This window comes from Condylostylus longicornis, unplaced genomic scaffold (genome assembly GCF_029603195.1).
Source record: "Condylostylus longicornis isolate FDR11 unplaced genomic scaffold, ASM2960319v2 ptg000124l, whole genome shotgun sequence".
Lineage (NCBI taxonomy): Eukaryota > Metazoa > Arthropoda > Insecta > Diptera > Dolichopodidae > Condylostylus > Condylostylus longicornis.
This window is the reverse complement of record NW_026578092.1, coordinates 525,851-543,839: the sequence shown is the minus strand read 5'-3', so window position 1 is coordinate 543,839 and position 17,989 is coordinate 525,851. Positions and strand designations below refer to the sequence as shown.

At 26.6% G+C, this 17,989-nt stretch overlaps 3 protein-coding genes across 3 annotated transcripts; 2 read left to right on the top strand and 1 right to left on the bottom strand.

Moving 5' to 3' along the window:
- The first annotated feature begins 976 nt into the window (after positions 1 to 976).
- On the top strand, positions 977 to 13,362 carry LOC129614842 (probable serine/threonine-protein kinase DDB_G0282963). The gene is made up of 4 exons (XM_055529735.1): positions 977 to 1,110; positions 5,756 to 5,952; positions 6,018 to 6,428; positions 6,477 to 13,362. The coding sequence occupies exons 1-4, from the start codon at positions 1,091 to 1,093 to the stop codon at positions 13,229 to 13,231; spliced, it is 7,383 nt and encodes a 2,460-aa protein (XP_055385710.1). The 5' UTR covers positions 977 to 1,090; the 3' UTR covers positions 13,232 to 13,362.
- Positions 2,286 to 5,699, top strand: LOC129614843 (striatin-interacting protein 1 homolog). The gene is made up of 2 exons (XM_055529736.1): positions 2,286 to 2,436; positions 2,514 to 5,699. The coding sequence occupies exon 2, from the start codon at positions 2,600 to 2,602 to the stop codon at positions 5,324 to 5,326; it is 2,727 nt and encodes a 908-aa protein (XP_055385711.1). The 5' UTR covers positions 2,286 to 2,436; positions 2,514 to 2,599; the 3' UTR covers positions 5,327 to 5,699.
- Positions 13,363 to 14,719: 1,357 nt separating the features above from the next.
- LOC129614860 (sterol O-acyltransferase 1) lies at positions 14,720 to 16,938 on the bottom strand. Its single transcript, XM_055529808.1, has one exon. It carries the CDS (start codon positions 16,740 to 16,742, stop codon positions 15,024 to 15,026), a length of 1,719 nt encoding a protein of 572 aa, XP_055385783.1. The 5' UTR covers positions 16,743 to 16,938; the 3' UTR covers positions 14,720 to 15,023.
- Positions 16,939 to 17,989: the final 1,051 nt, after the last annotated feature.

The following is a 17,989-nucleotide window of genomic DNA, read 5'->3' as shown; positions in this document are numbered from 1 at the left end:
ATTATTAATATCCACATTATGGTTAATTTCGACCCACGCGCAAAAAGGTTACTGGCCCCTGTTTTAATATACACACATAAATTGATTATATAATTTAATTGTATATTACCTGTGTATACTACGTAATATATATTTTGCTTATATATTTATGTGATTCGTTTACATCTAGTACAACCGTAAAAAGAAAAAATTACCTATGAACAGGAAGCGCGGCTCCAAAAAATGCACAATTTCACTTAGAAAAACCAAAGTATGTATTCAAATAGTTGGACTCTTTGCAAACCGTTAATTTTCGATCGAATGCCACTGCCACAATTCTAAAAATATATCTATACATATGTACATATGTAAGTCTAGTGCATCAAAGCATCCTGTGACTTTGCAAAATGTAGATTCCAATTTATCATCATTTGTGACCAGAAGTAATCCATTTTCTCAGATTTGATAAACGGATATGTACATAAATACATTTGGACTAATCCGTCCTTAATAAATGCCCAAAATGCGTACTTATTTGTACAAACATTATATATGCACATACAAACATTATATATGAATATATATAATATAAACGAATTGTGCCCAAATTGGTAAATTTTTAAAATTTGTAGTTTTCCAAATTTTCAGTTTATAGTTTTCAAAAAAAATTCATAAGTTTACAGTTTAAAAAAATTTTCTTTATAAAAATATTTAATTCACAATTTTTAACAACCTTCTTCTCTTTAAATTTTTATTCATTCACAATTTTTGAAAAGTCAAGAAAAGTATGTGGTATGACTCGTTAGATATTATGTTTGAAAGTATTTTCAAATATCTGGAAAATTTTTTGAAATAAATGGCTCATTTAACTGCATAATTCACAATATTGAATGTGAGGTGTCTGCAAACTTATTGTACATTACCATATCATCCTTAAGAAAGAAACAAACGTCAAACAAAGAATGATAGTTTTGACAAGTTAATTTAGTTTTTAAATTGTAAACAAAACATCACATCATAAAATGATTACTCTTATTTTTACTTTTGAAAAATAAAATAAAATGAAGATTAAATACAGATTTATAGAATTAGTTGTAGTTTAAATGGTGCGATGACTAAAAAGCCTTCAGAGTAAGTAAATAAAGTGCTTAAGAAATTGTTTAAACATTCCGTAATATTTGATTTTAACAAAAGTCTAAAAGTTATCATAACTAAATAATCAGACATGAACATTCGAGTCAAAATTATATGAAATTATCAGTTCAAGTAGCAAATGTATTTAACATTCTACGAATTAAAGAGAAATAGTAAATATTTACTAATAGGAACTTGAATTTTTTTAATACCGGATCTCTATTTGTGAATTTAGCAAAACTTTTTTGTGCTCAAGTTTGTTAGTTGAGATGAGATAATACGGAATATATACATATGTATATTGAAAAATTGTATTCATGAATAGTTTTGATAAATATTCATTTTCAAAGTACTATGAAGATTGTTATTGGAACTACGTTGATTATATGAAAATAATAAAGAGTATAGCTAAGTGCATATATAAACATAAAAAAGCGTAAATTGTATTATGTTCTAAAATTATTTTTTGAATGGCATTTGATAAGTAAAAAATGTAAATAGCTACGAGCTTGACATTAACTCGCAAGTAACATGACACGGGAATACAGTAAAACCATACGCGAATTAATTTGAATTTGATCTAAAGAGTTTATCTGACAAATCGATTGTGTATTAATTGTTTCATTTACAAAATATTTTTTCAAACACTATTTAGTATACGGTTTAAAGTTATTGTAAATTTTATATAATTCAAAATTTGCTAAATCAAACTTATGATATTGTGATAATACTTCGGACTTAAGTTTCAAATAAGTAAAAATCAGAGTGCGTCAACTATTCTTTTACAAGATTCTAACAACCATTCTTATTTAGAAATAATGTTTAAATATTAAATAAATTTCCGATTTTTCATCAATTCAATAAATCATTTTTGAATTTTAGATTTTATTTAAAAGATAAAAATAGCATATTATTATGATTTTGTAGTTTTAATTATATAAGTTTATCAAACGTTTATTTTTGAAAAATGTCTAAAAAATATTTTAAATATTTTTCGGCATAATTCTGATTATGATTATTTTGAACTAATGCGAAATATTCCTTATTAACAATTGAAAGTAAACGCGATGCGAAGTGTTGACTAAATCGCGTTCGGAAATAGCAATCACATTTAAAAACGTCAAAAAGTATTGAAGTATAAAAGTGACATTTTTAAATCAATTTCTCGCTTTTCTGTATACAGACACAATTTTTACATATAAGAAAATCAAAGAAAAATTTCAATAAAACATAAATTGCATAAAAAAATAAACCAAGAGATATTTAAATAGTATGTGTTAAAGATACTTGAAATTATTTTAAAATAATTAATTTTACGTAAAGGTAAAATATTTGTTTTTGAAAGTTTGATGAAGTCAGAGAGGAAGCTAAAATATATACATGTATAAATATATTTGTAGGATTATAGAGTATATGAAATATATACGCATACATATGTCAACAACCGTAAAAAGAAAAAATTACCTATGAACAGGAAGAAAACGACATGATGAATGATGCGAATGGTTGCAAAATTGGATGTCTTTCCGACAATGTTGATTTAGATTTTATATATAGTGATACGGACACAACACAAAATGAAGTCGCAGAATTGTACAGCTACACGGAGTTCAATGAATTTCAACTTAATGTTAAAGCGTTTGAAGACCAAATGGAAATATACAAACTACCACCAAGCTGGCAAAAATTGACTGTGGAACAGCGTAGATCGATTGTTATGAAGCTAATGGATCAACTAGATGTTTCGAAGAGACAGTTTCGTATGCAGGCAGCACGATGCATATTGTATTTAGCACAAGGATGTTGGGCCGAGGTACAATCTGATGAAGAGCAATTGAAATCTGCAAGAGAAAATGTGTTACTGCTCTATGAGTATGGAGTATTTTCGGCTTTTGTTGAATTACTTAATTTAGAGATAGAAAACACAATATCTGAAGGTGGAGTTGTAAAAGTTGCTGTATCTTTAGCGGATTCAATGGATTTGCGTGTCATTTTATCAGTTTTATACATAATAACAGAGACAATACGGGCCGAAAAAGAAAATGAAGGTGAAGAATATAAAGAAGCTTGTGAAAATTTTATTAATGAAATCAATAATCCTTATGGTGATGAACTACTAGCAGTTAAGTTATTAGGAATGATAACACGATTTTGTAGTGGAACCGCACCCCATTTTCCAATGAAAAAAGTATTGCTATTGCTGTGGAAAATTTCTTTAGTCAGTTTAGGGGGCATGGATGTATTAAAAAGATTAAAAAACGAGCATCGCGCTCGATATAACTTACCAGAAGCAACTGAGGATACTTTAGAAATAACAAAATGCATGAGAGCCAGTTCACCACCAACAACAGCGGCTGATATATTAGATAATCAAAATCAAAAGCGAAATGCATTCAGAAGAATTCGTACTAATGAAGTACTGCAAGAAAATTTAATGAAACAAAGTTCATTCGATGATCAGGAACAGCTTCAAATGGATATGGAATCTCAGCCAAATGATGCAGAGGAAGATTTATCTGACTATTACAGACCATTTGACGATCCAGCCTTAAATTCTTCAGCTCCTGGTCCAGCGGGTCAACGATATGATCAACAACCTTATAATGTTTATCCAATAAGAAATATTACAAGACTACCATGGGCTCCGAAGGTACGTCAAAAAGACATTGATCAATTTTTGGATATTTCTAGAAATAAATTTATTGGTTATACATTAATTGATGATCATGAAAGTTTAGCTGGCTTACCTCAACCAATACATGAGGGCATTAAAACATTGAAACGTTATATGTATACAAGTCTTGCTGATGTTCAAATTAAAAAGGAGGAAGAAATTACAAGAAATCCAATATCAACAAAAGAAGAAATTCAAATGACACCAGCTGAAATTTTATATCAAGCGATTTTACCGAATTTGCCTCAGTATATGATCGCACTTCTAAAAATTTTGCTGGCTGCCTCCCCAACATCAAAATCTAAAGCTGAAAGTATAAATATAATGGCAGACGTTTTACCAAAAGAGGTACCAATGACTGTAAAACAATCAACCAAATTAGGTATTGATGTTAATCGTCATAAAGAAATTATTGTTAAAGCAGTTTCAGCTATTTTACTTTTATACTTAAAACATTTTAAAATAAACCATATTTATCAATTTGAATTCATGTCACAACATTTGGTATTCGCAAATTGTATACCCCTAGTACTAAAATTTTTCAATCAAAATATAATGGAATATATTGGATCAAAAAATTCTATACCAATCATGGATTTTCCATCATGTGTTATTGGGGAACAGCCAGAATTAACTTCAGATAGTCTAGTAATTGGTGATTCTGCTCCATATTCTTGGCGAAATGTGTTTTCTTGCATAAATCTACTGAGAATATTAAATAAGTTGATCAAATGGAAACATTCACGTGTTATGATGTTAGTTGTTTTTAAATCAGCACCTATACTAAAGAAAACTTTGAAAGTACGTCACGCAATGATGCAGTTATATGTTTTAAAATTACTTAAAATGCAAACGAAATATTTGGGTCGTCAATGGCGTAAAGCAAATATGAAAACAATTAGTGCTATTTATGCTAAAGTAAGACATCGATTAAATGATGACTGGGCATTTGGCAATGATTTAGAATCTCGACCTTGGGACTTTCAGGCTGAAGAATGTACCTTAAGAACATGCGTTGATCGTTTCAATAATCGTCGATATCCTGAGGCAATGCAAAAATGTCAAACATCAATTTCGGGTGCTAACAACGGTAGTACGGGTAACGCTCAAACAAATAATGGCAGTAATTCTATTGGCAATAGACAAAATGGTAGCAATGGCAGTAATACTAACTGTAGCGGAAATAATGTTGGAAATATTAATTCTGGAAATAATGGAGATGGAAGTGATGGTGATATTCATGATAATTATGATAATGACATGTCGATAAATACAAATGGAGGCAGTAATAATAATGGTAGTGGTATTATAGGAAACAGCACTTATGGCTACAACTACTATGGCGGAAATTTTTCAAATAATGTATTCGGCAATGATTATTCTCTAGGATATGGTGAATGGGATAAGAAAATTGAATTAACTGAAGATTTTAAAGCTAACTATGAATTATGGTTACAAGATGTTTTTAGTCAACAAGTCGACTGGGATGCATTATTAGATAATAATATTGATATTAGATATTGTGAAATGTTAAATTAAAAAAAACCGAAATAATTCTTTATTTCTATATTTTATTTAAACATTTACTTTAATTTGTATATTTTTATGAAATTAATTTTGCAAACATTGTTTTTAAAAATGCACTGTCATATTATATTATTAATATGTTTACTATTAAATTTTATTTCCAATAGGATTTTGGAGAATGAAATAATCATGTAACAATATAAAACAAAAAAAAAACAAAATAAGATTAAAGGAGAATAAAAAGCTTTCACATAGCAGACACTTGTTTCTTTACTCAATTTGCATTAAGTTTTTGGATTTTGTAATTTCTTTTTTGTACTTGCAAAATAGTTAATAAAAACCTATAACGGATTAAAAATCAAACAAATCAAAACCTACAAAATTTATAAAGATTTAACTAATTTGTTTTATTTCATCTTAATTTTTTATTTAAACTTTCAGAAAAAATAAAGCATGGGAAAAAGAGAGACGTGATCGGCTTAATAAGTCTTTTGAAAACTTAGCAAAATTGTTACCAAATTACGATCCATCAATAACATGGACTAAAATCGAGATTATTCAAAAATCAATCGCCCATATCGAACATTTACATCAGAGAACAGAAAAATATATAGCTGCAAAAGACCCTGAACTTTTAAGTAAACGTACTTAATTTTTTTGTTTTGGGAACTTTGTATTAATAAAATTATGTTATTTTTTTTAGATAATCATAAAGAATTGACGGAAGTACTTAAACGTTATCAAATAAGAAATCTTCAGCTTTCCGAATTGTTAAAAGCCGCAAATATAACTTTACCCCCATTTAATTTGCCAAAATTCTGTGGAAGTAATTCAAAAATTTATGAGCAATTAAAGGAACTTGAAAATAATATTGAAAATAATGAAAATAACAAAACGAAAACGAATGATGAAAATGTTTGTAACACAAAAATCAAAAGAAGGGCGAATATCAAGGAAGATAATCTCTTAAAAACAGATCAAATTTTAAAAATAAATAACAATAAAGCGACTGAACATGACAATATAATAAAAAAAACGAAGTTTGTGAATTCAAAACAAGACGTTGACTCGAGCGCAATTCAAAGTAACAAAAATTTAGTGGATATTTCTAAAGGTAAGATTTTTTTTTTTTAAATTAATCTTACGTTCGTTTTTTTTTTAGAATCCGAAAAATTTCCTTTGAATGCTGATCTTAAATTTGCGGAAGCAAATTCTATAGATGTTACAACTTCATGTACTTTAAAAAGTTCTGAAAATATTACCGTAAATTTATCAACTCCTATATCAATCACATCAACTGATATAAAATATGACTGTAATCCTAAAACTCTTATTTCAACATCTACAGCATCGCCTATGAAAAATGTCGCAAATTTAGTAAAAAGTCCATTACAAGCTCAACAAAATTCAGTTGTATTGTCAACTGAACAAATATCAGTTCCATTCATTACACTACCTCCAGGTAATTTGCCAACAATTATAAAATTTGAAAATCTATTAAACTCACATGAGAAAAAACTTATCGCAGATGCAAATACTAAACCACAAACAGGCATAAAAACAATTAAAATCTTGCCACAACCAACTGTTAAGTTATACTATCCGAGTGTTGATGGAAAAATTCCAATTCCACCTATCAGAAAAAAAACTATTATTAAAACCAAAAAAGTACGCAAAAAAAGAAAACCCGAAAATATCACAACTGTTTTAAATAATGCTAAAAAAATTAAAATCTTCGAAGAAGAAGAAAACACTTCCCAAGAAAAAATTGAAGTAACGAAAGAAATAAACGTCGTAACAAGTTTGTCAGCGTACTGTATTGAAAAATTATGTGAAAATGATAAAAACATACAATCAAATACGAACACAAATGAAAAACGAAATGAAACTAATACAACATGTGACAAACTAATTGAAGATGAAGAAAGAGTTTCAGCAACGTCAAATAAACAAATTTCAACTGAAAACGATGCTCCTGATAACAAAACAGGAATTATAGAAAAATTAAATGAAAATGAATCAATAAAAGATAAATCGGATGAAAAAATCATTGAAAACGCTGATTCAATTCAATTGAAACTTCCAAATGTCAATGCACATATCAGAACGGTATCACCAACAGCAGCGTTCCTAAAATCTTTTCCAAAGGTTGCCTCTGCATCAAAAAATGATACAGATATTGACAAAGATGGAATTTCCATACCGAACCAATCATACTCCGGATTTTGCAACCTTGCTGAAAATAATAGAACAAATACTTCGAGTATTTCAAAATATAATGATAAAAAGAGTGAAAAACATGTGAATGAAAAAGAAGAAACAAAGAAACCTGACTTACACAAAGTAGAATCTGCTTTTTCAACTGTTGATGATATTGCAAATTCAAAAAATTTTAGTTTGTCTGAAAATAATTCAATTATAGTTTCGTGTGAAAATGAGCAACCTTTAAAATTAAGCAGTGTTAATAGTCTAATTACTACATTTGCAACTAGTATTTCTACACAAGTGAAAAGCAATGTTGAATCAAATTTACTATATACCAGAAATTCAAAACCTACGCCAATATTTTCACCTTACTTTGACGAACCAATACCAATATCGTCCACTAAAAATATTCCCGTATCCATATCAAATTTAAACTTATCAACTCAAGGTCCAATATGCACTCCATTGCCTTTAGAAAATACACAAAAGAATAAAAAAATTGAGAAGGCACCTCCTTTCAATTTTTCAATTCCTTCAATAGCTTCCCACACTGTTCCAGAGGAAAGTAAAAATGATTGTAAAGGTTTAGCAGATAAAATTGAAGCTAAAAGTGTTAAAGAAAATTTAGAACTAAAAGAAAATATTGAAAATAAAATTAATAAAACTAGGTCAAGTAGTGAAATCCCGAATAGATCTTGTCCTACATCAACTAATTCTTTAGTATCAGATTTATTTTCGTATACACCTTTAACATTACCAAACATGTGGAGTTCTATTACCACACCTGTTACACATTGTATTACAGAATCATCACATACTAATTATACAAAACCGTTTTATCTAGATTCTTTGCCGGTATTTAATCCAAATTTAGGGACGACTTCTATTTCAAATAATACAGAATCGAGTAAAACTTTCGTTTCGAATGCAGTGAATTATACAAGTCCGCCAATAACAACTGTGACATGTACTGTTTCTAATACTGAAATAAAAACTGTTTGTAAAAATAAAACATCACCCCATGTGCCTGAGGCAGATAAAGTGTTACATGTTAATATCCAAAAAAGTTTGGATAATAAACAAAATTCAGAATGTTCAAAGCTTACGTCATCGAAAAGCATTAAAAACACTGAATTAAATAATCAGTGTTCAAATAAATTAAATTCATATCCTTCGTTTACTTTCTCCCTCACTTCAACTACTCAGTCATTACCAGAAATGAAATCATCGATTTCAACGTGTATTTATTCTCAGCTACCCGATTTAAATTCCCAAAGTTTCAGTAAATCAGTTTCATCAAATACAGCTTCAAGCCTCTCAGCTAACCCAATCGTAAACACTTCGACCTCATCTAATATTAATAGTAATCCGCTAGTCACTTCTAACAGTGTGGGAGTGGCGTATTCCAATACACAAAGTACGTTCACAACATTTTCTAAAATGTCAAGTGGTATAACAAGTTTTTATGAAAAAAACACTGCAATTTCAAATAATACAATCGATTCGCATCTTATTTTGCCATCAAATTCAAATTCTAAAGTAACTTCTGCAACTTTATTGCAGCCTAGCTATAATATTTCAACGCTGACTTCTTTGTCTGACAGTTTAGTTTCAAAAACCCAAAACCATTGTTTAAATCAGACTGACTCAAAAACTTTTTGTTCTAATACTTCAAGTAAAGCAAATTTATCAAATAAAGAATTATTAAGCGCGCAAACAACCGGATCACAATCATCAGCAACACATAAAAATGAGAAGAAAAGCAAAGAGATTTTAATTCCCAGTACTATCAATAACAATAAGGATATGTGCAATATAACAAAAAATAATTTAAGGACCATTGACAGTATCTTTACAACTTGTCCACCTTATATTCCAACTACTTCTAATAACTTCCCAGCTTTTTCCAAAAATTCAACAACTAATGTTAATGAAAATTTAAATGAAAACATTATAGCAGATAATAAAAATACAAAAGCAGCTATTTCGAAATCAACTAGCCATACTACAGACACATTAACTAAGGTTTCAAACAATACAACAAATTTAGAAAAAACTAAATTCAAACCTGAGCTAATAGATACTTTAGCACATTCTAATATTTTTCCAAAGGCTTCTGCAACAAGTACTGCATCTAACACATCGAGTGATTTTAAAATTGATTATACTGGCGATTCTGTTAAAAAATCTTCAAATTTGAATAACGTTAAAGTTCCAAATGCCGATATTCCACCATGGACTTTGAATATTCAGAACAACCTTTCAAATAATTATGTTGGTTTTGAAAATCCTTTATGCTCGTATTCTGGATTTAATTACACCAGTAATTACGCATCGCATATTACACAATCGGAATATTATTATCCAACGAAAGTTTCAGAAAAACAGAATAAAACTCTTATCTCTGAAAGTAATCATCCAAATTCATTTGATAAAACGGGAAGTAAAGGGAAAGATATAATATATTCTGTGACAAATCTATTTGATACAAAGCACAATGAGGAAGTTATTCAATCGAAAAGTAAGGGAAATTCAAACACATCAACATATTCCCCTCAGGTCAGTTCCAAAACTTTCAATGCAAATAATAAATGTGATGCAACACAAATTCAAACATCCGATTGTACTCTCCCTGAATTACCTTCGTCAAATATTAGTACTATGGTAGGAACCCCACCTTTCAAGAATGTAAAATCCACATCATCAACGTCGACGATATCTTCATCCCGTTCATCTCTTACTCAAAACTTTACAATGAAAGCATCTGAAAATATAAATTCTAATTTTATAAAATCCAATTTTGTCAGCAACGGGAATTCTAAAGCTGACCTAATTTCAATGGAGGACAGTAATTTATCAAATTCTAAACAGAAATTAGTATCAAAATCAAAAATGAAATCAAATGAAATTTCGACAAAATTAACCGCCAATAATTTGGAGGTGAATTCGAAAAATCCAATAATTCAAAATAACGAAGTAAACAACAAAATTTCGAATAATATCTCAGTGTTTAACACTGCAAATGCTTCGTTAACTACTTTGAATTCACATAAAGTTTCTCAAACTACTAACACTATTACGAAATCGAACGAATTTCTCACAAACTTTGATTCAACTAAGAATTTAAATTTACCTTCTACTAAAGTTACTTCTGAAGGGTCTGGTAATAAGGAAAGTTTTGCCGCAACAAAAAATAAACCTTCAACATGTCTTTATGGTTCAAACTTTCCTATACAATCTCATGAATTTTCAACAAGCAATATGCTATATTCTTCAATTAATAATAATTTAGGAATGAACTCGGAGTCTTATTCTAATAAATATCAAAAAGAAAATATGGACCCTATAATTTCAAACTCCAACAGCTTTGCAAATAATACTTATTCTTCTTCGAATCATAGTCTTTATGCCAATTCAAAAAATTATTATTATCCTATTCAAGGGGAAAACTGTAATTCTTATAATAATTATTCAATGACTCCTATAATTTCCCAATCAAATTCATACAATTTGGATCAAACGAATAACAATTCTTGTTTAATTTCTTATCCTAATTTAAAGACTGATTTGCCTTGGATGGCGGCACCACCACCGACCATTTCACAAACTTCATTATCTACTACTGATTACAATGCATTTACTTTTAGTCTTACACCGACAACAAGCTCTTATGTTACAACAAGCAATCATTATGCTACAACTAATTTTTCATTTTCTCTTACAACACCCAAAACATCGTCTTCAGTAACTAGTATTAATGATAAAATAAAGAATTTTCCTAGTAAAACAGGTTTTTACGATCAAACTGCATCTTCTTTTGATTTCGGTTTGGGTTTTAATACTGTAAAACATCCTGCAACAGAACCAACAAATTTTCAATTTTCTTTACAAAAATCCCCAAACAAAAATAATTCTATTACAAATAGTAATGTAGAAAAATCTAACTACAATTTTTCTATTGATTCTCAATTAAATTCAAAGAATCCAATTATTCAAACTAATTCAGTATCACGAAATGAAATTAATTCAAATAATCAAGAATTTAAAGTACCAAGTACTATTAAATCAAAAAATAAAATTGCATCCTCTTCAATTAAAACTGAAAAACGAACACAATCAAATCAGAATAAAAGTTATTATGACTGTGAAATGAATAGAACTAGTTCAACAATTAAAACATTACAAAAAAGTACAATAAATTGGATGACAACTGGCCCAATTTCCTCACAATCTTCCTCAGAATGTAATCCTTCAGTATATCAAGATTTTAACAATACCTTTAACGTTTCAAATAACAACAATGATTTCCATAAAAAATCAAATTATTATCCTTCAATAGATGAAAATTTAGTTACATGGTCTCCAAGTAAAATTTTTGATCAGTCTGTTCAAAATTATAACAATCAGAATAATTATGGAACTTCTAATGATTTTCAAATTGATAATGATGTTAATAATTATTTATCTAATTCCTCTGGTAAGCAGATTAAATCAGAAAAATCATCTTCTAAAGAACAAAATACAAGCAATAATTTTTTTTCAATTAAACAATTTGTTGATCAAACATCTTCTTCAGTTTCCAATGAAACTGGTCAAAAAATTTTCAATAATTACCATAATACACATAACCAACAGCAACAAAACCAGCAGATTGATCAAAATCAAATAAATTCTCAGCAAAATGAAATGCTTAAAAATAAAAATGATATTGTAAATAATCAGAAAAAAGTTTCCCAAAATAAATTGAAAGATGTAAACTATAAGGAAAATATAAAAACTAATTCCCATAATCAAATTAAATTCGATGAATCAAACGTAAATCAACATTCGAATCAACAACAACATCAATCTCAAAAAATATATTCAAAATCAAATCAATCATTAAGTTGTAATTATTCAGCTGAATCACTTATATCGAAAAAAGAGAAATCTTCAAAGATTTTACCTCAAAATTGTGATACTACCTTTGATAATAATACCAGTTTATATAATCCATGTTTTAATTCTTTAACACAAACTTCTGAATTAATTGATCAACAAAATTATAATACAAATTATTTTTCATCATATTCATCAAGTAATAATAATCATTTAACATCTGAAATTGATTATTTAGGTGCAAGTATTTTACATTCAACTGATTTCAATAATGATTCATATAACAAATCTAATTCTACAGCATTTCTAAAAGATACAAAAAAATCAAATTTTATTTCAAATTATTCAACATCATCTACAATACCATCATCACATTTTCCACATTCACATCATATTTCATATGAATCAACAAATTATTTAAATGTTCCTCCATTAATTTCGTCTGGCACAACAAATGAAAATTGTGAATCCTCATCATATTCATATAATAATAATAATAATAATAATAGTAATACTAATAGTAACAATAATAATAATAGTTCATTTATTAATAATTCAACGGCGACAGTAACCAATAATTATCAATATAATAGTTGGCATAATAGTTCAAAATCAAATGTCATTGGTTGTTTACAAAATAATTGCAATACAGGATTAAATGTACAATTTCCACAACAACAAAATTTAATTAATTCAAATTTAAATACTGAACAGATGCCAATAAATACACATTCCCAAAATGCATCAGTTGGTAATTTACCAAATTTTAATTTGAGTTCAATATGTCCTGAAATAAATGATAAGGTTTGCTCTAATAATAATAATGTTTGGTAAATGTCTTGCAATACTTTATCTTGAAATTCAATTGAAACTTGTTTTGTTTTTTTTTCGAACTGTTTACTGTAATAAATAATTAATAAATTTTAATTTAATTCTAATATATATTTGTAAATAATAAATTAATAAATTTGACTAAATATTTTTTTATAAAATATTTTATTTGTTATTTATCTAATTTAATTGTTAATTTTTTTAAATTATTAACAAATTCAAAAAAATGTACATATATATAAATTAAAAACAAAAAAAAATTTGTATGTAAATTAGAATTTAATTATATTATATGATTATAAATAAAAATAATTATATTTAATATTTAACTTTTTTTTTTTAATTTTTTTGAAAATTAACTTTATTCGGCTGAACATAGACTGCTAAAATATTGTTATGACTTAAAATATTGGGCAAAATACTGGGCTTGAAGAAAATTCATAATTTTTCAACTATAAGGAATTATTCTGAAAATTAGATTAATAATTTAAGAATTATTTTCTTTATAGCAGTAAAATTCAACATTTGAATTAAAATAATTTTAATAATTTACCAGAATAATTAAATTATTTTCTCTGAAAGTAGTTAAATTATTCTGATTATTCACGCTGTGCAGAAAGTTCTACATTAGAACTAAAAAATTTCTAAGTTGCGCAGCGTCAAAAACTGTATGAAAAAATTTTAGCTAACCTTTTTTTGTTTACGCAGTCTCACAAATTCTGAAACTTCTGAAATAATCTGTCTTTCGAAAATAACAGAAATGACATTGTTTATGAAATTGTGTCCCAATACTTTTCTCGCCTTCCAATTCACGGCAAAATAAGGAAATTTTAGCCAGATATTAAAATTTAATTTAATAACCCTTCAATATCTGAATATGACATTTTGAAATTTAAAATTTTTTTTGAATTTCAAAATGTCATTTTAACAGCAACAAAATTTGTACTAGAGGTCTGCGCTACATTTCTAATATTTCATTATTGCAAATTGAATTTCCGAATGCACTTTATTATTGCAGCCATTTCTGAACTATCTATATGTTCAGTGTATGTAAGCATGAATTTTCGAACGTACTACAAGTTAGAACTATTCTAGAACTGAATAAAAGAAAACCTCCTAAAATGAATAAGGGAAACAATATACATATATATTAAAATTGTAGCACAATCTACTTTAAAACAAAATGTAGTAAATTTGCTTTATTATAGTAAAATAGCGATAAAGCCGAAAAGTTATAAAATTTCAATAAAAAAAAAACCCACAGTAAAAGAGTCTTAAAATTTTAAAGAGCCATGAATTCCGGTCTTATCATTCTTTGCAAATTATAGATATTTTTTAAATATTTATTAGATTAAAAAAATTTTTTTTTTTTTTTCAAAAAACAATTTTAATTTTTAAGATTTTATTTAGGTTTTTTATTTTTATTATACACCTATGGCGATAACGATTTATTTACTCTTATAATAATCAAAAGTTCAGAATATAGTCTGATTACGTAAATTTATTTTTCAATCTAAATATTAATTTTTTAAATTTTAAACAATAAATATTTCATCCTAGAAAGTCTAATTTCTTAATATGTAAGTAAATTATATAAAAATTTCTATAATTCCAAATAATTGAATATAAAAATTTAAAAAAAAATTTTTCACCAAATAAAATATAATATTAAAGTATTATTTATAACATTAAAATTATTAATATAAATTATAAGAAATAAATTTTATTTAAATATAATTTTTAATTTTAATTACTTAATTATTATTTAATAATATACATATTATAAAAATAAAAATTAACTACATTTTGCATTACAATACAATGAAATTGGAATGAAATAATCTGTAAATTTATTACCAATTTGACAATTTTGTCTTGCATAATATTCCATAAAATAGAATGCCATCATCATTCCATTACCCATTGCACATCCGGCTAAAATAATTATATTTCCAGCTGTTTGTGATAATCTACTTGTTAATAATATTAACATACCACCAATTATAATAAAAAAGAATATCATAACTGGATAAACGAATCTTAAACCAAATGATAATATAACTTCATGTATAATAGCTGATGTTAAAAAAACAGCAATTGTTGCTAATTTTTTTGAACCATTTGTTAAATAATAAATATCTCGGAATATATATTCATATAAATAATCATGAACAACAATATTCCAATGTCTATAATATGCTGTATAATTACCAGAAGTCCACCAATCTCTATAAAACATACGATCAGCGAATCGCATTATTTCAGCACCAATATTCATCCATGCATGTAATATACAATAAAAACCAGTTAACATTGTTATTAAACCTGGCATCATCATACCAAAAGCTGATGCAACCATTGTACCAGCTGTTATCGGTTTATTATTTTTACACCAATCAATAAATAATGGACGCATATTTCTTTCATGAATTTGACTTAATAAAAATATTATAGCAAAAACTTCTAAAAGCCGTGCAACAACAAAATTCCAACGAATTTTTTTTGTTCTCGGATACGAATCACGATATATTAATGTTGGAGCAAATAAAAAATATAAATAATTTTTGAATGGTGGTAAAGGTAATGGTTTCCATTCAATATTATCATGATTTTTTCTATTAAATTCATTTTCTTTATCTAAAATTTCAATTTTTTCTTTACCAATAAATTGTTTTACAGCATTTGTACGTACAAAAGCATGCATTTTCATCATAAAACGTGTCGCTTCCATTAGAACACAACATGATGATATCAATGGTAAATCTAATTTTGGACATAATACACATGCCGTATAAAAAAATATATGTAAAAATGATATAAAAAATACTAAACAACTATAATTCCATAAACGTTCTAATGATTCATTAAATCTTAATGTTATTCGAATTTTAGACCAAATTTGAAATGCAAAATATATTCCAATTGTTGATATTTGTAAACCAAGCCATACCAAAAATGCTATATGTAAATTTCCAAATCCAGTTATTATCGTTTCAAAACCAAATTTAATTTTACCATCAATAAAATAATCATGCATTCCATTATTTAAAAATACAAAAATGAAAATAACAAAAAAGAAATTATAAATGCTACGCATATGTTTAATTTCTAATAATGCTGTTAAATATGATTCCCTTGGCATAAATATCTTTTCGGGAAATTTAAATTTTGGTTTTTTTACATCTGTTCCTTGATATTTAACATTATTTGTATTTGTAGTTGAATTGTTGTTTTCATTATCGTGATTAATTATTTTTCTATTGGACCAAATCTGAGCATATTGTTCTGTTGCAAAATTTTTAAAATCATTTGTTTGGATTTCTTGACGTTGAATCTCCTTTATTAATCCTTCTACCATATCATCCATTTTATTTTGAACATCTTTTATTACATTATTTTGAAATGTTTCCAATTTTTTTTTAACTAAATGCAATGTTATATCCTGCGTCATTTTTAATTCCTTTTCTCTAATTTCATTTGGAGTTGAATAGTTTCCTGTCACCTCTGGATTCATTGTTGTTTTTTTCTATTTAATTTTCAAACTCAATTTTTTTTTTTATATATAAATTAAAATTTTTGCGTTTTTACTCTGATTAATTATTTTTCCGTTTAATATTTCAATTTTTTATTACTATTTTTTTTTTTGAAGAATAAATTTACTCATTTTATTTTAACCGCAAGAAAAAAAAAATTTAGATCTGAAATTAACTAGCGATGTTTTCCAAATGCCAAAATTGAATAAAATTAATCACAATATATACAAAAGAATTAGAAATAAAAAAAAAAAATGAGAGCACATTTTAATGTTATGTACATTCATACATATTAATATAGAGGACTTATCGTTGTCGATAAGATTAGTATTAAATTTGAATTGTAAATTGTTATTGTTAATTTCTACATGTACATACGTTTTATATAATATTTAAGTACACTCACAATACTTTCCCAATATTTAATCAATCATATAATTGAGTGCTGGTGTACTTTATTATCATTTTGAGAGCGTATATTTTAATATTGTAAATATAATTTACAAGAACTCAATAAATGGGAAGGATTTATCAGAAATTCAGGTTTGATTTTATGAAATAAATAGATTAAGGGTATATAATAGGAAAATTATAATTAATTGATAACAATGATTAATGTAATTTACAAGTCATTTTATTTTATACTTATATAGACTAGAATTTAAAGCCTTTAAACAATTTAATTATCTCTCTCTCTCTCTCTCTATTTATTTATTATTGAATTTGTCTGTAAATTTTGTACTTAAGTCAAGCACTATATGATTGATATTTAAGTACATTCTGATAAGAATTAAGGAAATACGGTCAAAATATGAAAAATAAAAAATTATTTTATAATATTTTGCGATTACATACATATATGAAATTAGTCGTCCATTTAACCGTCTATATATTGTCGGTCCAACCTTTTCTTGCTCGATATCCTACTAGAAAATTAATGCCTATATGAATCAGAAAAAACGTGAGAACGATGATATTTATGTACATACATACATACATATACATATAATCTTAAACTTTCATTTTTTCATTAAGCAAAAATGGAAAAAAAAAGCCTACAAGCAATTCAAATTTGTCCATCAAATTCGGCAGACTTTAAATTAATAATAATGTTATTTAATAATCATATTTTTTATTAATGTCTTGACCTGAACGGTATAGTTATAATAGAAAAATAAATTTTAAGTGTTCTCATATTCTTCAAACCCTAAAATGAAATTTAAAATCT

Coding starts and splice junctions, on each gene's coding strand:
- LOC129614843 (XM_055529736.1), top strand. CDS start 2,600: ATGATGAATGATGCGAATGGTTGCAAAATTGGATGTCTTTCCGACAAT.
- LOC129614842 (XM_055529735.1), top strand. CDS start 1,091: ATGACTAAAAAGCCTTCAGA. Junction 5,953..6,017: donor AAAAGACCCTGAACTTTTAA/GTAAACGTACTT, acceptor TATTTTTTTTAG/ATAATCATAAAGAATTGACG. Junction 6,429..6,476: donor TTTAGTGGATATTTCTAAAG/GTAAGATTTTTT, acceptor TTTTTTTTTTAG/AATCCGAAAAATTTCCTTTG.
- LOC129614860 (XM_055529808.1), bottom strand. CDS start 16,742: ATGAATCCAGAGGTGACAGGAAACTATTCAACTCCAAATGAAATTAGA.